Source organism: Paroedura picta, chromosome 3 (assembly GCF_049243985.1).
Source record: "Paroedura picta isolate Pp20150507F chromosome 3, Ppicta_v3.0, whole genome shotgun sequence".
Classification (NCBI taxonomy): Eukaryota; Metazoa; Chordata; class Lepidosauria; order Squamata; family Gekkonidae; genus Paroedura; species Paroedura picta.
The window spans coordinates 145,089,611-145,114,254 of NC_135371.1; the positions used below are offsets into that span (position 1 = coordinate 145,089,611).

Genomic DNA, 24,644 nt, shown 5'->3' on the forward strand with positions numbered 1-24,644 from the left:
GGGTGGGCCAAAAGGCCTGGCGCTGGCAATTATGCACAGCGCTGGCCCGCCCCAGCCCCTGCATGTGCCCGCAGTATGAGGAAGAAGTTCCCACCTTTCCATAATGCGGGCCTTCCATGGCCCTGGGCTGGGCCATGCCCAAGCTGGTGTCGGGGGCTTGCATAATCAGGGATTTCCCCCAATGCCTTGCCGCCGCCAGCGTGGGCATTCTGGCCCATGCATATGGGTCATTGAGAAGAAACAGAGGTTCCTTGTAGCCAGGCTGAGATCCAACACAGATACGCATGGGAAAATTCCCCAAACCCTGGCTGTTCACATGCAAGTAGTTATTTTCCTATCATTTCTATTTATAAGCAACTATACAAACAGCGCTGTTTTGAATGCCTCAAACACTATATTTTCACAAAAGCATTTTGTTGCAAAACAGAAGTATTAGCAGGATCCATTAGGCTGCTCATGGGATGTCCTTGTAATACTTGGGTCTCTTGACATGTATCACTGTGAGAAAGACATCTACAGACTTCATGTGGTTTTGGCAGGGCAGAAAGCTCTCTAAAATTGGAGATGCCCCATTCAGAATTCCAATATGTTTCCTAAGTTGTTCATAGACTTCAGGGTCCTATATCTGAAACAAATTTAGGCTGAACTTTTTGCTAAATTAGCCAAAAATAAAAGGCCCTGTAAAATATAGAAGGTTAAGCATGGGGAAATAAAAAGATTACTAAGATTAAATTCAGGACTAATCTTTCAAAAACTTGTTTAGATCCAAACAATAAAACAGCTACAGTCTTGACATAGAAAAATACTATGAAAATTTCAGATCAGCCTGTTTCAGGACACAAAATGAATTTTAAAAGGAAGAAGTAGAACAAAAACGGAACAATCCTCATCCTTTAACTCACATAAAATTTGAGTTCTTCTGTGTTGAGGAAAGAGGACTGTACCCAACATTTAAAAGAACGTTATATGCGCTGGAAACATTAAGACAACAGGTATTTAGAAATAAATTACATTTTATTTGGATGAACAAATTTAAAAACAGTGTGTGAATGACAGGCCAAAATTCTACATTTATCCAAATATCCATATTGTTGCACGATACAAAAAAGGATTGGCTGTGCCTACACAAGAGTATAGCATTTTTACGACTAGATATGGCCAGAGTCCAAGAACAGCAATACTTACATAGCATTGCATTTGACTGTGGCTTGGGCTCTCACGGACAATTCAAGAAATATTAACCATATATTGACTTCAGTACTCATGTCTCACCGACCATTTTTCCCAGCTGGAGGCCAACAATGTAATAAAATGATTAGAGGACTACCATAAGAGCCAGGGTGTTATATTTATTTCCTCCCAATGGCGACTTTTTGTCTGAAACACATTTAAGTCATTTCGTGATACTCTGAAATCTTTAAAACCTGGACAGATTGTTAAATAGTACTGATTGCTTTTTAAAAAGTATGACATCAATATGTTATTGACATATTGAAGCCAAATTGTAAAAGGTAGATTAGTAAATAAATGCAATTATGGCCACTGGTTTTTAAGGATACAACACATCATTACACTTTAGCATATTTTATTTCAGTCTTAAAAATTGTATATTTTGAATTAGGTTATTGTTTAGATCAGAAGGCAAATTACTGGTAATTATTTTACATTACTAACACAACCACCACGTAATTCCATGATAAATATATTATGATTATTTGTGGTGCTTGTTTTTCTGAAGTTGGTTTTAAATGTACTCATGATGGTATAATGAGCATAAATAATAAACTCATTACTCAACTTCTACAAGCATTCAAAACACCAAGTCTTAGAACATACAGCAACCTAGAGAAATACTTAATCTTTAAATAAGATGTATGGAAGAATGCATACATTGAACACTGGGAAAATGTAATGAAAATTTTTGTATCATCCAGTTTCGTAAAACTGCATTCTTAGCTGTTTATTAACACACACAAAGAGAAACTATTTACAAATTGTTCCAACAAAAATGGAACAAAGGATATTTGGACACATATGATAGTCCAATTAATATGTAAACAAGGATAGCTTACACATAGCTCAGTTTCTTCACAATAACCCATTTTCTCACAAAGAACTATCGATCCCCCTTCTATATGTACTTGCTCCCAATTTATATTGGGGGGGGGTATGGAATTTGTTTCTGGTTTCAGCAACCTCCCATTCCAGTCTGTTTCTGAAATTTCTTTGCAATAAGACAGCTACTTTGAGGTCCCCCATTGATAGCCCTGGGAAGTTGAAATATTCTCTTACAGGTTTCTCAGTTTTGTGATTCTTGATGTCAGATTTGTGTTCATTTATCCATTGTTTTCCCTATATAGAGACCAGAAGGACACTGTTGGCAATTAGAAGATGGGCAAGTGAATGACCTAGGGATGATGCAGTTGATGTTATGTCCACTGATTGTGTTTTCTGGGCATATGTGGCAGCAAAGTTGGCACCTGGGTTTATTGCAGGCTCTGGTACCAGTATCCATGTTCAAATTAGATGTTGTATAATTGTGAATGAGGAGTTGTTTGAGATTGGGGAGCTGTTTGTGAGCGAGAAAATTTGCCCCCTAGTACTTGTGATAGAGAACTGTCATTCATTAGATGTTGTAAGTAATTAATGATGTATTGAACTGTTTTTAGTTGAGAGCTGTAGGTGACCACTAGGAGTGTTCTGTTATTGTCTCTTTGGGGCCTGTCTTCCAATAGATTTTCTCTGAGTCCAATTCTAGACATGTTGACCTATTTCTTGACTTCGTCAGAAGAGTATTTTAGTTCCAAAAGGTTTGTTGTAGATCCTTCTGGTGAGAATCTCTGACTATAAGATTGGAGCAGATGTGGCTGTAGCTGTATACAATGGATTATTTGTTATGTTTAAGATGGCAACTGGAGGCATGCAGGAATGTTTGATGGTCAGTAGGTTTCTGGAATAAGGTGATATCTATGTGTCCATTGTGTATTTTTACAGTAGTGTCTAGAAGATGTATTTCTTACAAGACGGAGCTATTGTCAGGTTGATAGTAGGATGAAAATCATTGTCCAGGGCTTCTTTACCATGTGTACAGACAATAAAAATGCCATCTATGTATTGTGGGTATAAGAGAGGTGTGAGTTTGTGGGAGTTTAAGAAGCATTGATCCAAGTCAGCCATAAAGATGTTAGCATACTATGGTGCCATGTGGGTGCATGGCTGTACCATTGATCTGAAGGAACAAGTTGTTGACAGATCTGAAGTGGTTATGAATGAGGACAAAATAGCATAGTTTGGTGGCAAAGTCAACTGTGAGGTTGTCAGAAATCATATACCTTATGGCTTGTAATCTATCTTTGTTTGGGATGTTCCACATTTCAGAAACAGTCTGGAACAGGAGGTTGCTGAACTACAAGTTATTACAACACTCAGGACAATGGAACACCCTGAGCTTAACAGGGGTATTGACTTCTTATCTGACTACACATGCTAAGTCATTGAGTTCACTTATACCTAGAAATGGAACTTAATTGATTTTTTTGGGGGGAGGGGTCGGCAGCACTGGACTCAGTTTTCACATCTGTTGTTAATTCATTTATCATCTGTCTGCTAATTTGTTGCTATTTACATGTCATACCAAATATGCTATTCCAATCTTAGCTGTATTTATTGCTCAGTTACTTATGCATCTTTACTCCAATTAGCTCTTCCTGGCAACTAACCCCTACCTCTATGTAACATCTAAGGAAATCTGTTACAATGTAACTGAAGGAGTGTGCATCTCCATATGCTAAACCTTTTAGTTCCTGTATGTACTCAGAGTTGAACTTGGTTGGTCTTGGGGTTGCCACTGGATTCAAATTTCATCCTCACATCTGTTTGTTAACTCTTATATTTGTAACTGCTGTTGCTAGAGCTCATGTTGCGTAACTTTTGTAACAAACGGGTCTGGAGGTCAACACATTCCCCAGACCTTTTGAGGAGAGACACATACCTTCCAGATGTGTGCCTATTGTACCTGTTGGCAAGCGGCGGCATAAATTTTTAAAAAAAAACTAATTTCAGCTCGAACCTTAAAAAATATAACAAGCATAAAACATTGTATATCCTAGCATATTAAAAGCATGAATACTCGTGTTTGAAAATAAATTCACAAGTTAATTGATTTGGGCATGAAACAAATTGTTTGGTTTATTTGTTGCTCTTAACCAGATAAGAGAATCTTCTTCTATCTGGTTCTACAGACTTGGCACTTTGCATCACTTAACACTATCCATAGTATTGTTGGAATGAGTGCTTGTGGGATTTTGATTGTGCAGTGCTTTCTGTGAGATCAAAACATCAAAGAAATCTTTCATCCAAATGTTTCATCAGTTCCGAAAACAAGCTGCAGGTCTCAGAGAACTACTATTTATTTATTTAGAAAGCCAGACTTGGACCTTCTGCTAACAAAGTCATAACTCCAAGTGAAGACCAGACCTGTAATTTACCCTCCAACAATCTTGATCGAGTTAAGCTGACAGATTTCAACTTTCTCATGGTACTTGGGAAAGGAAGTTTTGGAAAGGTAAGAACCCTTGATACTATCTTTTACAAGTCATGGTGTAAGGTTCAGTTGTTTGAAAATGAATTAATAGGTATTGCTGGGAATGTAAGGCAATCTTATAAAATCATAGCCTTTATGAAGGTCAAGAAATATTGCATTTGATGGAGGTGCTTATGCACTATGACTGTGCAATAAATAGGCTTGCCAGCCTATAGTTGGTGGCTAGAGATCTCCTGGGCTTTCAGCTGATCTCTGAGTGACAGAGATTAGTTCACCTAGAGAAAGTAGCCACTTTATTATTATTATTATTGTTATTATTTCAATTTATTTCCCGTCACTCCCAAATGGCTCGCGGCGGGTTACAATGTCTTAAAAAACCCATTAAAACTCCCATTAAAAGACTTTAAAATGTCACAACATGGCAGCACAATAATAAAATCCCCTTCCTACCCCCATTCCTAAAAAAGGGGGGGGGTGGAGGAGAAGGTCAACGATGTCAAGAAGCCCGGGGGAGAGCAGTCGATGTACCCCAGCAGCCCCAGCCTCAACCATAGACCTGGCGGAAGAGCTCCGTCTTGCAGGCCCTGCGGAACGTTGAAGGGTCCCGCAGGGCCCGCAGCTCACCCGGGAGCTCATTCCACCAGGTGGGGGCCAGGACCGAAAAGGCCCTGGCCCTGGTCGAGGCTAGGCGTGCTTCCCTAGGGCCGGGAACGACCAGAAGATTCTCACTCGCAGAGTGCAGAGCCCTGTGGGGGGCATAGGGCATTAGGCGGTCCCTCAGGTATGTGGGTCCCAGCCCGCGTAAAGCCTTAAAGGTTAGAACCAGAACCTTGAACAGGATCCGGACAGCAATTGGTAACCAGTGCAGCTGCCTCAGCACAGGCTGGATGTGGGCACTCCAAGGTGTGCCGGTGAGGACCCTAGCGGCTGCATTTTGTACTAGCTGGAGTTTCCGGATCAGAGACAGGGATAGGCCCGCGTAGAGCGAGTTACAGAAATCTAATCTGGAGGTGACCATTGCATGGATCACAGGGGCCAGGTGTTCGGGGGACAGGTAGGGGGCTAGTAGCCGAGTTTGGCGAAGATGAAAAATGCCTGGCCGGCTACTTTCCTGACCTGCACCTCCATAGTCAGGGAGGCATCAATGGTCACACCCAAGTTTCTGGCCTGGGACGCGATGGTAAGATGCGCCCCTGCCAGGGTGGGTAAATGCGCTTCCTGTTCCCGCCCCCTACTTCCCAGCCACAGGACCTCCGTCTTGGAGGGGTTGAGTTTCAGGCGACTCTGCTCAAACCATTCTGTCACCGCTTCCAAACATCTGGCAAATGGTTCCGGGAGGGAGTCTGGGTGGCCGTCCATGAGGAGATAGAGCTGGGTGTCGTCAGCGTACTGATGGCAGCCCAACCCAAAACTCCGTACCAGCTGGGCCAGAGGGCGCATGAAGACGTTAAATAGTGTGGGGGAGAGAACTGCGCCCTGTGGGACCCCACAAGGGAGTCCATAAGGGCGCGAGAGCTCATCCCCCACTGCAACCCTCTTGGTCCGGTTCTGGAGGAAGGAGCGTATCCAGCGCAAGGCTGTACCCCGTATCCCCGTACCAGCGAGGCGGTGGGCCAATATCTCATGGTCCACGGTGTCGAAAGCAGCCGACAGATCCAGAAGGACCAGCACGGCTGACCCGCCTCTATCCAGCTGGCGATGGAGATCATCCAGCAGGGCGACCAACATCGTCTCCACCCCATGGCCAGGGCGGAAGCCAGACTGATATGGATCGAGTGCCGAAGTTTTATCCAAGAAAGCTAGGAGCTGGTCCACCGCAGCCCTTTCCACCACCTTGCCCAGGAACGCTAGGTGCGACACCGGGTGGTAGTTGGCAGGGTCCTACGGCTCCAGCGTTGGTTTTTTCAGGAGAGGGCGAACCACCGCCTCCTTCAGCCGCTCGGGGAATTCCCCGGAACTCAGGGAAAGGTTGATAATATCCCTGAGTTGGCCTCCTATCCCCTCTCCGCTCCCCTTGAGAAGCCAAGAGGGACAGGGATCAAGGGGGCAGGTGGTCGCCCTGACCGACCCCAGCAACTTGTCCACTTCAGAAGAAGAGAGCCGTCTGAAGCCATCAAACCTCGCTGCCAAAGACGGCCAACAGGTCTCCAGTTTGTTTACTGTATTAATTGTGACAGGAAGGTCATGGCGAAGCGACAAGACTTTATCCGCAAAAAAGCTTGCTAATGCCTCGCAGCCAAGTGCCAATTGACTAATATTTTGGTGCCCCTGAAGGGCGGTAAGGGATCTAACTACCCTAAATATTTGGGCTGGGCGAGAGCTTGTGGATGCGATTTCCGTGGCGAAGAACTCTCGCTTCGCCACTTTCACCGCCATCTCATACGCCCTCATAAGCGTGCGATAAGATGTTCTTGCAGCTTTGTCACAAGTCTTCCGCCACACTCGCTCTAGTCGTCTCACCTCCCTCTTCTTTTCCCGGAGCACCCCCGTGTACCAGGGGGCCCGTTTGAGTCGAGGGCAGAGAGGATGCTTAGGGGCAATCTCATCTATAGCGGCTGTCAGACGGGACTGCCAGTCCTCTACTAACGCCGCCAGTGAGTTGCCAGGAGGCATCGGGTCCCGCAGAGCATTCCGGAAACCAATTGGATCCATGAGTCTCCGCAGGCGGGCAAAAGTGCGCCCGCCGCCCAACTGGGGAGGGGGTGGCATCCCAAGCCAGGCCCGCAGGGCATAGTGGTCTGACCATGGCACGGCCAAAGCTGGCTCCAGAACCACCTCTATCCCGGCACCGAAAATCAAGTCAAGCGTGTGGCCGGCGTGATGAGTGGGACCGGCAACAAATTGCGAGAGCCCTAGTGTCGCCATGGATGACACCAGGTCCCCACCAAGTCCTGAAGTGGGCGAGTCCGCATGGACATTGAAGTCACCCAGGATTATGAGCCTAGGGAACTGCAACCCCCAGGCGCCCGCCGCCTCCAGCAGGCGGGGCAGGGCATCTGGTGGTGCGTTGGGCGGACGGTATACCAGCCAGATGGCCGCGCTCTCGACCGAGCCCCACCCAATACCGACACACTCCACTCCACTGATTTCCGGCACCGGGAGAGCCCTGCAGGCGAGAGTCTCCCGGGCCAGAATTGCCACCCCCCTCCCCTCTTATGGGTCCGAGATTGGTGTAGGACCGAGAATCCTGGGGGGGGCAGTTCTTTCAAGGCCACCGACTCCCCCTCCCTCACCCAGGTCTCGGTCACGCAAGCAAGGTCTGCCCCCGACTCTGCAAAGAAGTGCTGCAGAGTGGAGGTCTTGTTCTTAATCGACCTTGCATTGCACAGGACCAAGATCGGACCCTCCCTAGCCTCCACCCTCACAGCCCTGGGGATGGGACAGAGGTTAGAAGTGGATCAAGCACACCCAGGGCGCTGGCCGTGTCTCCACCGCCAGGTCCTATGTGGGACACCAGTGCTCCCACCCCTTCTCTTGTCCAACCTCCTCCCCCAGCCATAGTGCCCCTGGCCCATGATCGTTTGGATCCCGGCCCCAGCATCTGCCATCTCTCCCAGGCAACCCTCCCTCTCCATGTGCCCCCCTCGAGAGAGGACGTCAATCCTAACTCCTATGCTAAGTCCCGCCTCCTCCCCAGCTGCACTAACCCTCCCTAACCCTCCCGACCCCACTAACTCTGTCACCACCCTCCCCCCCTCCCCCACCCTAATCTAACAGCTTGAGAGGTGGGCAGCACTGTAGGGGTGAGATCCTGCCTATGTCAGGGGTTCTTTGGGGTATGGATTTTATGGCATTAAAACCCATTGAAGTCCCTCCATACCTTAATCCCCATCCACCTCAAAATCCCAAAATCTACAGGTATTTTCCAACCCATAGTGGCAACCTTAAAATAAAACATGGAATCATGTAACGGGTAGAGTGCTGGACCAGGATCAAGGAGACCCAGGTTTAAAATCCTGCTTTGCTGTGGAAGTTTGCTGGGTGACCAGCCTGTGCTGAGGCAGCTGCATTGGTTACCAATCAGCTTCTGGATCAGGTTTACGGTTTTAGTTCTTACTTTTAAGGCCATTGGCAGCCAGGACCCCATATATCTGAGGTACTGCTTGTCTCCTTATGCCCCCCACAGGGCTCTTCACTCTGGGGGTTTGAACTTGTTGGTTATTCCTGGTCCCTGGGAGGTATGCCTGGCCTCGACCAGGGCCAGAGCCTTGTTGGCCCTGATGGATCTATCACAGTTCTGCAGGGCCTGCAAGACAGAGCTCTTCCATCAGGCGTTTGGTTGAGACCAGGCTAGGAAGATGGAGTCCTTCCCTGTATAGGCCCCATAGGCCACACATCACCAGAAAATGCCCCCTGAAGTGGTGGTGGCTGTTACTGCAAGATGTGGACAGGTGGAAGGGGGGAGATTTATAAATTGTTTTTTGCTGCCAGTATTGAATTGTATCGTATTGTTCGTGTATTTTATGTGGGCTTTTAAGATTTGATTGCAAACCATCATGAGCTGGCAGGGTCCAGGAGTAGCGGTTAATAAATATGAAAACGAACAAACAAATAAGAAAGCTCATGGATCTTTTGCAATCAAGATTTTGATTGAATTCTTTTATTTGTTTTTTGTGTGCAGGTGATGCTGTCAGAACGAAAGGGTACAGAAGAACTGTATGCAGTGAAAATATTGAAAAAAGATGTGGTGATTCAGGATGATGATGTAGAATGTACCATGGTTGAAAAAAGAGTTCTAGCCTTGCCGGACAAGCCTCCTTTCCTAACACAGCTTCATTCTTGCTTCCATACTGTGGTATGTGTTCATGCATTCTCTCTCTCTCTCTCTCTCTCTCTCTCTCTCTCTCTCTCTCCCCCTCTCCTGCTTTCAGGATTTATTTGATGGTCAAGTTGTGTTCACTCAGTGGAAATAACAGGACCTTAAGAAATACTAAACTGATTTTAATATCATTTGACTTAATTTTTATCAAAAAATAGAGGGTGTACAAGAAAAGATTCACTCACCCAGTGCATAGAGAAGATTCATATCATGGATTGCTGTTGTAAAAACAAGATGAAATTCCAATATAAATATGTATTCAAAGCGTAACATTATTGAATGTATTACAGCTTTGCATCATTATAAGAATATTTGCATGCCTTTTTCCAGATTATATAGATATGCTTTTATGATTTCATTTTGATGCTCACTATTTAATAGTGACAGTCTGTCCTGCAAGAAACATTTATTGTTTTCGTATTCTCTACTAGGACCGCCTGTACTTTGTCATGGAGTATGTGAATGGCGGTGACCTCATGTATCATATTCAGCAAGTAGGGAAATTTAAGGAGCCCCAAGCAGTGTGAGTATCTCTCTCCCCATCTCCCCCCAGTCTCTCTCAAACTAAAACTGTTGTTTTGTATTTTTTTCTAGAACTCCACTTCTCACCATTATATATGTAACTGGCAGAGCTTGACAGTAACTCTGGCCTCAAAAGCTCATCAATATTGCCTGTGTATACTTACACCAATTGAATTTTGTATGACATTTATTGCAATTAATGACTTGTAAATGTTCCATTGACTATTTGGAAAGAAGCGGTATTTTGTTAATGTATGTAAGACTCTTGCTTTAGAGAGGGTTGCAAGTATTTAGTCTAATATGGAATTACTTGATCTGAAATTCATACTGCTTATGTTAAAACAATAACTTAGTGTCAAGTGTAACTTGTTTCTCTTAAACTCATATAAACTTCTGAGCTGCTATTGATAGGTCCTCTCTGGAAAGTAGAAGCAGAACATGTCCCCTGGGAAGAACCAGCATATGAACCCCAAAAGTCAAGGATGGAGGAACAAAAAGAGAAAGATTGCATAAGAAGCTTCAGTGGGAAGCACTGATTTTCTCACCTTATCCTCTTCTTTTACTGGAAATCAGTCAACTGTTTCATAGCCCTAGTGACTTTTGTCAGTTTTCCCAAAAGTGGGATCCTACTGCCAGTTCCCTTCCATGTCTAATACCTTTCATGTATAATGCCATAATCCCCTGGGGCTACTTCCTAGGTTGTAAAGGCCATGCTGAAGCTTCACAGGATAGGGAGTTAGGAGGGGGCATTGCCTAACTTGCATACCAACAAGTCTTGTTTGGGCAAAATTAGGCCTAGCAAAGTTGAAAGCTAGAATCTGGACAGGAGCTACTTTAAAAGGAATATACTTTGAATATTGTCTAGGATAGAGAAAATTGTTCTCCACGCTCCTGCCTATTCCAGTGCTATGAGGACAGTCCTGCTGGTTTAAGGGATAGCAAGTCTCAAACTCTTCTACACTTAAAATAACTGGCCTTGTTCCTCTCCTGAGCATTAGGTTGTTAAGATCAAGCCATATGATACTTCAGTATTTTATATTCCCAGTTTGCAGGTGCCCTTGTGGCTCTTTTGCAAACAGGTAAGCAAAAGAAAAAAGTATGCATCATATGGATAATGTGGTATACTTTCCTTTCAGATTCTATGCAGCAGAGATCTCAGTGGGACTGTTCTTTCTCCATAAAAAGGGAATAGTTTATCGGTGAGTATTAACAGATGCAGAATCCTCCTTTGTGTTGCTGTGCATGTTTTGTCACCAGTGGTGAGACATGGAGATTATGCGTGTGTGTTTGTGCATAGGCAAAAGTGATTTTGGACTATCCCAAATACAGTTCCACCATGGGATAATGACCCAACATAAAAGTCAAGTTACAGGTTTTAGTTGTTGGACTTAGCACATCTGAACCTAGCACATCTGAACAATTCCCACAATGTCTACTGTATGGTGAGTTGAGTATGGTATTCTAAGTGGTGTTGCCTAATGAAAGATTGTAGGCTATCTATAAATAGCCATATACTGTAGTATATGTTGGATTGAAAAGGTAATGTCATTTCTTCTGGTGAGGGAGGTGGCATCTCTGCCAGTGTGCTGAAGAAAGTGTAATATGGAATTGTTGGCTTTTGGTTAAATTAATCTGGTTTTGGCCCATTTTCATGTATTCAAAGGTGAATTCCTTAAAGATTCACAAGTAGAGCTAGGTAGGATCTTACGGTGACAGGACTAATTGGTGTTTCTGTACTATCCTTAGGAGACAATATAACACCTACATTATTAGAGAAATTCGTTCTCATAAGTCCTAAGCAAAACAAAGAAATGTTGATAGAATCTAGTCCAATATATTTGAAGTCTTAGAATCATAGAATCATAGAGTTAGAAGGGGCCATACAGGCCATCTAGTCCAACCCCCTGCTCAATGCAGGATCAGCCCAAAGCATCCTAAAGCATCCAAGAAAAGTGTGTATCCAACCTTTGCTTGAAGACTGCCAGTGAGGGGGAGCTCACCACCTCCTTAGGCAGCCTATTCCACTGCTGAACTACTCTTGACTGTGAAAATTTTTTCCCTGATATCTAGCCTATATCGTTGTACTTGTAGTTTAAACCCATTACTGCACGTCCTTTCCTCTGTAGCTAACGGGAACAGCATCCTGCCCTCCTCCAAGTGACAACCTTTCAAATACTTAAAGAGGGCTATCATGTCCCCTCTCAACCTCCTTTTCTCCAGGCTGAACATTCCCAAGTCCCTCAACCTATCTTCATAGGGCTTGGTCCCTTGGCCCCAGATCATCCTCGTCGAAGAGTGTAGCTTTTTTGTTGAAGAATGAATGACTTTTAGGCCAGCAGCTGAGAAATATCACCTTTGATTCTATGAGACTCATTGTAAGACTCTACAGAAGTTTTATTTGATTGTTTGGCTTTATGGTTAAGCTATAAAAACTACTTTGAACAAAATTGGAGTGGATTGTAAATGTTTTAAACTAATAAAATGCTTTGATTCTTCAATCTCTATCTACTCAAATAACAAATATATAGAAAACATAAAATCCTCGTAGTAGAAAATAAAACTTAAAAAATCAGAAACAGCAGTCTGATAAAAAACATACTCTTTTATATGGTCAGTCACTGATGTGGTCAATTAGGAAGCTTTCACTATACAGCTGTGCCCTAACATTGCCCAGTTTTGGTTTCATTGACTAGAGAAGCCTTGAATCAGATGGTCACAGCCAATGTCAGTGGGAGAGAAGTGGCTGTACATAAGTGAAGAGAAATTGTTTGAGATAAACAGTACCTATTTTGTTTAGGGCTTTGTTGATTAAAAGCAGCACTTCGCATTGTGCCCAGAAGCTCTTTAGCTGACAGGAATATTTTGTGTATTTCTGGAGCTTCTAAAGATTCTTTGAGAACAACAAAAATTGAGTCCAATAGCACATTTAAGACCAACAAACATTTATTCAAGGCGTGAACTTTCGAGCACTCAAAAGCTCACGCCTTGAATAAATCTTTGTTGGTCTTAAAGGTGCTATTGGACTCAATTTTTGTTGTGCTACTTCAGGCCAATACGGCTACCCACTTGAGAACAGATCCTCATAAAACTTTTTATAATAGTTACTCCTTGTGATTTCAAGGTGCCTAGCCACTGGCCATTAGCTGAAATTTAGGGAACAATGCCAAGCCTGTGAGCATTTCGAAACTATGAATATAACATTAACTGGAGTTAATGTATTAGCAGACAGATTTCCCCTGACTAGTGAATTCCTGAATCTCTCACCAGCATTCCTGACATCTTGAATGGATTCTGTCTGAGACTGTTTATTGTTTATCTTCACCCTCTCTGGCTCAATACCCCAGTCCAAGTGATCTAAAACATTTTAATTGTTTTTTCATAGGGATCTGAAATTAGATAATGTAATGTTGGATTCTGAAGGACACATTAAGATTGCAGATTTTGGAATGTGTAAAGAGCATATGAATGACGGTGTAACAACAAGGACCTTTTGTGGAACTCCAGATTACATCGCACCTGAGGTAATTATTGAGATTGTAAGCATTGTGCACAATTTCCCTCAAAAGAATTGTGAAAGGCACATTTGAGTATTTCCAGATGCCATATTTCCTGGCTGGTTGGTGACCAGTTGGAGGAAGATATTCTTGTCTAAACTTTCTGCATTAATGAAAACCTGGATGGGATAGTGACAAAAGAGAAACAATGAAGGAGCACTTGGTAGAAGAACTGACTTGCCATACTTTGTTTTGGTTAATCAAGAATGCGACAATGAACAACTATGGGCTTAGCTATATGCCACAAGACACACTGCAGAGTCTTGATTTCTTTCCAACTTATAAGGAAATTAATCATTACCCTGATCAATAAAAGTAAATAATATTAAAATATTTCAGCCTTCATCTAGGACTGTTAAGCCAATGAGCTGAAATGTTGCCCCCACAGACACACACACACACTTCTCACCTTTTTGTTCTTGTCTCTTTATAACCTGAAATGGAATAATTCCGCTTCCCAATTAGTTATGTCTTTGAAGAACTCTTCCTTCCAATTAGTGCCTTGAATAGCACCCATTCCTTAAGTGTGAACACAGTTTTTAGCCGCAGGTTTGTGTGGCATGCACGTTAGTAAATTAACATTGTAGGCTGCTTTTATACATTTTATTTATACTTTGACTGCAATTTAATTGATGATTCACCTCCCTAACTGTGGTGTTGGAGGTAGGCATAAATCCCTTTTTAAAATTCCAGAGAAAACATTTAGTTCTTTTTAATTTAAAATGGTATTATCATTTACTTCATTGCAGAAGAAAAAAATATATATATTTTGCTTTAGTCGTTCTGAGCTTACAATATATCCACTATATCCCATCTATTTATGAATTTCTGTTCCCCAAACCAATAAATGATGTTGAACTGGTGTTAGTCTGATGAAGACATGACACACCAACTCCAATGAATGCAGATATGCAAGTTAACTTAAATCGTAATTACTTTCTTAAACAGCAAAAGGTAACTAAATTCCCTGCCATTCAGCAGCATCCTAAACCTGGATGAAGCTGAAACTCTTGTTAATCGTCATCTATATGTGGAGGTTAACAGATCTGCTTTCTCCAGGAACAGCCAGAACCAGGACATTGGTCAAAATTTTTCTTATTCCACCCATCAATCGTATTCAGGAACAACAAAATGTCAGAAAGCACCTCTAGACTGCACATTTTCTAAAACATCTTTAATCCGATCTTTACCACTATGATCGTTTTTGGATTAAGATTGTCTAGATTAAAATTGTTGACTTGCCCTCATCAAAACTTTCACCACAATCAAACTGTATTGTGTTTATGCTACCTCTCTGGAATTGGATGGGAAAAGAGAGAGAGAGAGGCTGCACTATCATCCACAATGCAATGATGCACTATAAACTGAATTATGGGGGCCATTTCGCACGGCTTCAAAATAGCACAATGGTTGCTATTTGGAAACGCTACTAATTTGCCATAACCCACGACGTCGTAGACAATTTGCAACAATCCTGAAACCGACCCGCAAAAAGCGCTTCGTTGTAGCGCTTTCAGGGGAATCCAGAAAAGTGGATTCACCCTCCAGATAGCGATACACTCCTGCAACCAATCTGCAACAGTAGCGCTAAAGACCTGTGCGTTACCATTGTTGCTGGTTCTTCAAAGTCCCTCCCCCTGGCTCTCTCCTCCAAACTTCCGGCAAAGCGATCGCCATTTTTTTTTCTCCGAGTGAGCGGGGATAAACCCACCAGCGAGCCTCTTTCTGTTTAGAGGCTTCCCTGGCTTCAGTCCTTCACCTTTAGTCACTAAGCACAAACCACATAAAAGCCCGTTTGCTGAAATAAAGTCCCTTTATTTTTTACACATAAATTCAGCCGAAAATCGGGCCCGTGAGAGGGGGGGGGGATTTTTTTTTATCACTCGAGGCAGCGTGCAAACGATCATACAATCAAACGACAGCTCACATTAGGCAGCTGGATGGGTCTCTCCGTAGCAACGAATCTACCTAGATTCGTTGCTATGGGTCGTTTTTTTTTTTTTTTAAACCTTTCTTAAAGGGAAAGGGGCTGTTTGGGAGCATGCTAACGGCTGCCCATTGGCTGCTTGACGGCCAGGGGCGGGACGAGCTTGGCAATAGCGCTTCCTTTCTAGCGATTTCTGCCGAGACCGGAAGCCTGTGGGAAACGCTAAAAAACGCAACTGATTCCACTACAAAGGCAGGTATGCATAACGACGAATTCCACTATTTTAAATGGCGATTTTTCATTCCGCAAACAATTTGCAACAAAGATCCCCGTGCGAAAAGGCCCTGAGAATATCCAGTATACTCAGTTGCCTATTTGTGCATTGTAGTCTGTTGAAGTATTGATGATTTCATCTTTCTTGGCTCTATGATCAATCAAAGTGCTGAATGCAGCCATGAAATCAAACGGTGAATAACACTGGGCTGGAACGCAATGTTAGGCATGAACCGAATATGGAAGAGTAAGGATATCAGCAAGCTGGGTACTCATTTTACTGATCTCGGAAAGACCTTGGGGCAAACTGGCCATCCCTCCCAGCTGCCTGACATGGAGGCCACCAGCACATGCCTCCATGCTGCCTCCTGCCAACTCTGAGGCATGCCTGCTGGCCGAGAAAAGCCTGACGGCCCTGGAGGAGGGCCGGGGGGTAACACCAGGGAAGGGGAGGGCTCCCAGCTCCAGACTAAAGAGATCAGTTCCCCTAGAGAAAATGGATGTTTTGAAGGAGGAACTCTCTGGTACTGTAATTCAGGGGTAGTCAACCTGTGGTCCTCCAGATGTTCATGGACTACAATTCCCATGAGACCTTGCCAGCAAATGCTGGCAGGGGCTCATGGGAATTGTAGTCCATGGACATCTGGAGGACCACAGGTTGACTACCCCTGCTGTAATTGAGGATGCCAGTCTCCTGGTGGGACCTGGAATTCCCTTAGAATTACTTATAACACAGGCTCTAGCACTTTACTCCTAGTATAAAATCTAGCCACTAGAAATGGGAATTCAGAATTTCCACTTAAATCAGTTTTTGAAATCCCATTAAAAAGAAAGAAAACTCAGGGTAGTTCCAGAGCCACCTTGCATTTGCACTATAACTTCCATTTTCCTAAACATTTCTAATAATGACACATTAGATACTTATTTTGAAACATAACCACAGTTTCAAAAGGTTTAATTTCATTGCTTCAAACAAAAATTGTTTCAGTCGCAAAAATGCAATATTTAATAGAAGACTACTCAAGATGGCGTCAGTTTATCTGCAGCATGGGACTGGCAGGTATTTTTGTTTCTTTATGCTTATATTTATAGTCCATCCTTCCGTGAAGACTCTGGATGGATTATACCCATCAAAAATATACAATATAATTAAAATATACAAATGAAATTTAAAATTCTCAAAGGCTTTGGAATTCAAGTTAAAATTGAAATTGCCTGAGCAGTCTCCTACTCAGAGGAAAGGGAGGAAGGCAATAGTATAATACTCAGGTGGAGATTAGTTGGGTGGATTTGGACAGGGAGGAGAGTAGAATTTTTGATGTTATTTTGAGGTCTCAACCATAGGCCTGGTGGAACAGCTCTTGGGGCTGTGGTGAGGTTCAAGGCCAGCTAGAGCCTAGGCTCACCGCCCCAGTTGGTAGCCTGGAAAGCAGACGCTAGAAGCCAAGATGCTGAGAGGGAGGGCAAGGTTAGTACCCTCACCTGGGATTGATATGGGAGAGGAGCAGGAAGGGCAAGGGAGGATAAAAAGAAGAAGGAATGGAGTACAGGGGGTGGGTGAAACAGTAGGAGAAACTGAGAATGAGCAGAGAGGAAGAGAACACACGGAGCACAAGGATGACAGAGATGGTGAAAGACCACAGCACAGAAGGAAGTGGGAGATGGTGAAGGAAAAGAAGTGACATGACACAAAGGAGGAGAGGTGGAAGGACAGGGAGAATATCAAAGCTGAGAATTAGAGAGGGATCTGATAGCACAGGGGATAGTGAGGCAAGTGGGAAAGTCCCTCCCCTTTTCTTCTACCCCCTTGCTTTGCAATAAAGCCTGGCAACCCCCAGAAGGGGTACCACTTCTACCTGATACCTGACTCTTTCCTGAACACCACAGGCGAGGCACCTGACCCCAAGGGGGCACTCCCCAAGTCTCACACACTTCTATCCCAACTACTCTACCAATTTCTATTCCTGTTTCACCAACTTCAAAGGACACCAGTCCATTTAAACCAATCCAGAAGGAGATTGAACCCAACATGATTTGTAAACCTGTAGAGCAGGGATTCCCAACCAGGGGTCTACCAACCCACAGAGATCTTCAGCCTTCCTCTCCTGCTGAAAAGGCCCTATAGCCCTTGTTAGCAAAAGGGTCAGGATCCTGGTTTCTTGTAAACAGATAATATAAAAACCACACAAAAGGGGGGATCTTGAAGCTTTTTCCTTTACCACTACCCCAAGTTCCCAGATGTCAATAAAAGAGAGGAGTCATGGTAAGGTAATCTCTCATCTCTGTTGTGGGAGGGTATTCCTGCTGCCCTGATGAGAATGGAAACATTCATTTAGTAGTTCAAATATGAAAGAAATAAAATAGCCAGTTCAACCTTGCTTAGTCAAAGATAGTTTATACTTAACTAAAGATCCAATGTTCTCTGCTTTTCTTAATAGTACACTATCTCATTACTATATCCCCAATGACCTCTTAGAACCTTCTGCTGATACCTTTCAAACTAAAGCCTGGGTGTTCAAAGCTGATACCCTCATAGACAGCTCACTAATTTCACAATTATGGTCTGCTCCTTGGTTCTAATGATTTAAAACTGATCATAACCAGAGTGACCTTTACATCGTTATGCTTTCAGTCACTACAAATGTACATTTTAGCTGGTCATTATCATCAAAACCTGAAGATCAATGCTATTGCATTGTGGAACTCTAGTTCTTGAGGACTTACCCCATTCTATCTGAAACTGCCTACTCTACAAAGAACCCAAGGCCAAATTTCTTGTTCCACTTTTTTCTAGTTTAAATGGTCATCCAGTCACAGAGAAATTAATATTTTTGTTATCAGACTCTAAGGCTTATATCTCTTATAAAATATCTGTGTTTGCTTGCTGGACCTCAAGGAGTTGAGGTCCAGCAAGGTCTATTTGGGAGATGTAATGACTGGGAAAGGCACTGGCAAACCACCCCGTATTGAGTCTGCCATGAAAACGCTAGAGGGCATCACAGTGCTTGCACAGGGGATAACTTTACCTTTACCCAAAGCTAATTCTATTTCTGTATTGTCGTTTTATAGATCCCATGTTGTTTTATATTTTATCTTTTAATCTTTTGTGATATTTGACACTGTTTGCAGTAGCCTGTGGTTTACACAAATAAATTTATTTATTTGTTCAATATTTTAGTTGAATTATTTATCCAGGTGCAAGTGGAGCCTGTGTTGTCCAAATTGCTGGGGAATCATGAATATAGCAAGAGGCAGGGGTAACACAGGATATTTACTACCAATTTTTCCCTGGAAGAAACCCTTCTTAAATGAAGAAGACAATTAAGCTTACACTCAGGGTATTTATTTGGGGAAAAATTGGGGTACACTCAAAGCACACACATAAGCAAAAACATACATACACTAAGTTCTACAGGGGGACATGTTCAAGATACTGCACCTTTCTTGGATCCAAGCAGCCAAGACACAGAGTTGACGACATCAGGGGTGGACAGGATGCTGGGTGTGGAGGGAACAGCAGCACACACAAAACACACACACACACTGGGGTGTGTTCATGGCTTGATATAATGTTTGAAATTCCTGGGCCAGCCCCAGGGACTGCCCACTAGGAGGTACGTGATTGATGATTGATCTCTGATATTATGAGTACCTAATAGGTGAGCTTGAACTGTGAGGTCACTAGAGTGGGAGGTATGGAGTAATCTCATCAAGTAGAACAATACCTTGGCTAGGTGTAATGTGTCGCTAATGGCCCTGTCTTTGTTATATCAGGAAGGACTGGGGGAAGACATTTGGGGATAAAAGATGCTGCTAGGCAGAAATTACACTGGACAAGAGAGACAAAAGAAGTTGCAGTTATTACCTGGAAGGGATATTCCTTTCCTATAGATAGTCTAATGGTCTTTGGCTGGGTAGGGGTGATTTAGATAACATGCACATTTAGCTCAGTCAGTTGGGCAAGGAGGAAATGGTTTAGTCCAGCTCAAACCAGATGGAAATCTGGCCTGGCTTTTCTAGGCAAGGTAAGAAATCTTGTTGTTATGTGCGAAGTCGTGTCCGACCCATCGCGACCCCATGGACAATGATCCTCCAGGCCTTCCTGTCCTCTACCATTCCCCGGAGTCCATTTAAGCTTGCACCTACTGCTTCAGTGACTCCATCCAGCCACCTCATTCTCTGTCGTCCCCTTCTTCTTTTGCCCTCGATCGCTCCCAGCATTAGGCTCTTCTCCAGGGAGTCCTTCCTTCTCATGAGGTGGCCAAAATATTTGAGTTTCATCTTCAGGATCTGGCCTTCTAAAGAGCAGTCAGGGCTGATCTCCTCTAGGACTGACCGGTTTGTTCGCCTTGCAGTCCAAGGGACTCGCAAGAGTCTTCTCCAGCACCAGAAGAAATCTAGTGAAACCCAAACAAGATGGAGATGGAGACCTGGCCTGGCTTCCTAGGTTTCTTAAGGAGCCCTACTGACTCCATAGTCAGTCTCTGCCAGGCTGGTTTCTGTGTGTTCCAACCTGCTCAGAGTCCAGGCATGGGCTTCTGTGCGTGAAGGTGTCTCTGTATGAGGCCCCCTTCCATTATGGGCTACCTCTAGGGTAACACCTGTGAGAATTAATTTGGCATACCATGGATAGCATCTAAGTCTGTGTGGCATTACCATATGTACTTAATAATCATCTCTCATGTTGTAATATAGAACTTAATTTACAGAAGAATCTTTGCAAATGCTTTACTCCTTGGAGTTAGTACATGAACAGCATACATCTTTGGAAAGGGGAAAGTATTTGAGACTTTTATTTGGTTTTATCTAACATTTTAATCATTACCTCTTAGCTACTTTGAGTCAAGAGGAAAGGCAGGGTACAAATATGATGGATGGATGGATGGATGGATGGATGGATGGATGGATGGATGGATGGATGGATGGATGGATGGATAGATGGATTCTAGCCCTGACCTGGATGCCCAAGCTAGCCTGATTTCATTAGATCTCAGAAGCTAAGTAGGGTCAAAGATGTTCAGGGTTACTATGCAGAGGCAGACAATTTCAAAACAGCTGTTTAACCTTTAAAACGCCATGCGTGGTCAACATAAGACAATTGTAGCTTGATGACATTTAACACGTACTTAACTTATAGCGCATTCTTAAACGGAGTTACACCCTTGTAAGTTATTAGCATCCAAGTTATTAGCATCCATACATCCTTCTGATATATGGTCAGTACTGTAGTGTACATTTCCTTGCACTATTGTAAATGTCTCTTCAAGAATATGTTTGGTCTGCTTTGTTTGAAAAAAAGTTTATAATCTTTGTAATTTACAGATTATTGCTTATCAACCATATGGAAAGTCAGTGGACTGGTGGGCCTATGGTGTATTGTTATATGAGATGCTTGCTGGTCAGGTAAGGTTTGCTTAATTCCTTTATATAGTGAAATAGTTCACCAGCCTTAATCACCAACCTGTTTCTTTGTGCTCATAGTCTGATTGTGCATTTAAGCCTGCAACGAGAAATGCAAACACTAAGTGGCAGATAGAATCAGGTGGGTAGCCATGTCGGTCACTGTCACTCAGTTCTCACTTATACACAGAAATTGAAATTTGTTGGTCTTTTGTGGGGGACAAAGCACTGGACTCACTCAATTCTCAAATCTGTTATTAATTCCTATCTACATGTCTTTCCAAATGTGCTATTCCAATCTTAACTGTATTTATTGCTCAGTTACTTATGTATCTTTAATTAGCTCTTCCTGGCAATTAACCCCTCCCCTACCTATATGTAACGTTTAAGGAAATCTGTTTTAATGTAACTGAAGGAGCATGCCTCTGCCCATTATAAACCTCTCGGTTTGTACCCAGAGTTGAACTTTGCCAGTCTTGGAGTTGTCACTGGATTCAGACTTCATTATCATGTCTGTTCATTAATTCTTGCACATATGCTGATTTTCTGCCATGCCCAGATCTTGACAACTGCCTTAATCCAATATCAGTTATAGTCGCCAAATTCATTAAGTTCATCAAGTAAATACAGCATGGAATACTGGTTGCCTAGTAGCAGCCACTGCGGGAATCTGTTGTTTAAAGGTACAGGTGCTCATTTTACCATTTTCAGGTATTTTAAACTCCTTCATGTATTTTTCTTTTAGATTCCACATTTTTCTAGAAACACAGAGCCCTTTTCAGGTTCGTAAAAAATATATTTTGCCAGTTCACAGCTGCAGTCACCAGAATTAAGTATCCTAAAAATTGGCCGACTTCACTATTAGTATAATGACTAGAGGCAAAGCCCATTGTATGTCTAAATACAATGGGCACTAGCCTTTCCCCGCAGGGAGCCCCTGGCAGCGGCGCAGAGCACGGCTGGCGGGAGCTCCCTGGGCAGTGGCCTGACGTGTCGGAGGCGATTTGCGCCTCCCGACGCATCAGGCTGCCGGCAAGGGAGCAACTGTGAGCCGCACTCCGCGCGGCTCGCAGTTGCTTCCTTGTCGGCAGGGCGGGAATCGGCCGGGCCAATCGGCTTCGCGCCTGCCGATTGGCCCGGCCGATGGTCTGTCCGGAGGAAGGGGCCAATCGGCACCCTTCCTCATCCTGGACAAAGCCTGCCCTAACTCCTCCCACAAAGCCGTTACGGCTTTATTTAGTCCGCGGCGCCCATGGCGCCGTGGGCTGTGTTAAGATTATGTTAGCATACTCTGTGGATCTTGGAAAGCTCTTCATGTATATGTGGCAGACATAGCATAAAACTCCACCTACCACATTATCATGTTTTTATGAACAAATGATGGCCATTATATTCTAGCAGTACTTAATTTGTTTGGAGGTGAAAGCCTTAGTCCAGCTCTTATATGGAACACCCCTCCTCCCATTTTGCTCCTCTGGAATGAGTCCAATCCAAATTTTTGAGAGCTGCCCTTCAATTGCACTCCATTGGGTAGCAAATTCAACACTATGCTTGGAGACTGGCTTGATCAAAGTTGAAGCCAGGGGCTGCCATTCTTCCATCTATCACTGGTTCAAAATAAATTTCTTACCACAAGGTCTAACCCCTTTGGTCTTAGAGACAGCTTCACATTTTCATGGCTTAGGGCAACGGAAAGCAAATTGGTGAACTTGCAATTCTCCCCATAAGCCATTTTGGTCACAAACAGGCTGCATCAGTCCTCCAGAAGCAACAGGTGATGGATATTTAATGACAGATCATCTTAGAGAGAACACCAGCCTTCCTGTCATCAGTTAAAAGCAGATACTGTCTGCCCCCTGCCACTTACCTCTTCAGGCTTGAGACTTCCAATCATTGAAAGGCTTCCTCTCTGGCCAGATTCCCGGTATTACCTTCTGCTGTGCTGGATGGCCCATACAAAAAGATTCTGCTTACGGAAAGTGTAGATCAGGGGAAATAAAGTCCATGCTGTACAGCTTACTCCACTGTCCTTTCTATCAAGTGGTTCGCTCCAGTACTATTTTGTCTATTATTAACCTTTCCCAGGATGTCCAGATTTGAAATATGTCAGACTGCTACAGTCTGATGAAGTACCTCAGCATACATTTTTAACTGCGAGATTCTGTGCTGTCACTTGTAAATTACATCAGCAACGGGTGACCTAACATTTTATTTTATTGTTGTTTTAATTTATACCATTACTTTTATCACTGCTGATTGTAAATAGGTATTTTATGTTTTGTAGGTTGTTATGACTTTGGCTACAACAATAAACTATGTATGATGATATTTGTTTTGTACATTTTGACTTTGCTGGTCTGAGATCATATTAATAAATACTGTACTGTCCTGTACATACTTTTTCCTCAAGTGCACATCTCTAAAAGACTGCCCAGGGAAATATTTTTGGCACTATCTTGTTGTTCTTGTTTTAGCTTTTATTTAATATTTAGCTTTATTTTAACAGCCCCCATTTGATGGTGAGGATGAAGATGAGCTCTTTCAGTCAATAATGGAACATAATGTTTCTTATCCAAAAGCAATGTCCAAAGAAGCTGTGTCCATTTGTAAAGGGGTAAGTAAGCTTATGGCTATTATTTGAGCTGCATTTTCCACAAGGAATGGTAAGAGCAAGCTTGTTGTAGTGACTAAGAGCAGCAGCTTCTAATCTGGCGATCCAGGTTTAATTCATCACTCCTCCACATGGAACCAGCTAGGTGACCTCAGGCTAGTCACAGTTCTGTTAGAAGCTGTTCTCACAGAGCCGTTGCCATCATAGCTCTCTCAGCCTCACCTACTTCTGTTTTGGGGAGAGGAAGGAAAGGCAATTGTAAGCTGATTTGAGACTCTTTTGGGTAGTCAAAAGTGGGATGTAAAAAACAACTCTTCTAAGTGTCATCCAGTTTGGCTCAATGACCTTTTGTAGGAAGAGAGGTAGATGAAAGCAGATTACTTTTTCCACAAAGAAACTAAGCATCATTAAAATTCACATCTGTTTTGATGATTATATGGTCACAGTATATATAAGTACAAAGTTCACACAATATACCTGTTGATTTCAGTTACAGCTCCATCACAAATTCATATATTTACTTTGTTGTCTTATCATGATACAAACTGCCATGGAAATGTTTTTTCCTAGTGGTTTAAAAAAATATGAGTCCTAAGATACAGGTGTACAAGGTACAGCTTGTCACCTCAGAAAATAGTGAATTACTGGTTCATCCAGGAACGGATAAAGTAGTGGTTCAAGCCTAATTTCTAAGAACCAGGGAAAGTTCAGGGCAACTCTATAGAAGACAGTTCCAAGAAAATAAATGTGTTTTAGGATAAATACAGTGAAAGAAACCTCTCAGTGTAAAAGAATTCAAACCATCTGTAAGAAAAGTCTGTGAACAATGGGAAAGCCTGTGATTTAGACCTAGAAGCTGTGAAACAGTTGATTTGTAAAAAGAAAAGTGATTCCTCCCTTCCAACAAATCTGTAGCTAGTCTGTTTGAAAAAAAAGAGTCTTAGTGCCATTCTGACCAAGGCTTTTTGTAAAGGACAAGACGACTACACCTTCCC

The 24,644-nt window shown here is 43.1% G+C and overlaps 1 protein-coding gene across 1 annotated transcript in view; it reads left to right on the top strand.

Moving 5' to 3' along the window:
* The window catches only part of PRKCA (protein kinase C alpha), a 212,838-nt gene that overhangs the window by 177,713 nt on the left and 10,481 nt on the right, over positions 1–24,644 (top strand). Inside the window, exons 9-15 of the mRNA XM_077328390.1 lie at positions 4,421–4,564; positions 9,165–9,338; positions 9,794–9,885; positions 11,021–11,083; positions 13,267–13,405; positions 20,961–21,041; positions 23,545–23,652. Of these exons, the coding sequence (XP_077184505.1) occupies positions 4,421–4,564; positions 9,165–9,338; positions 9,794–9,885; positions 11,021–11,083; positions 13,267–13,405; positions 20,961–21,041; positions 23,545–23,652 (801 nt within the window). The remainder of the gene's footprint in view (positions 1–4,420; positions 4,565–9,164; positions 9,339–9,793; positions 9,886–11,020; positions 11,084–13,266; positions 13,406–20,960; positions 21,042–23,544; positions 23,653–24,644) is intronic.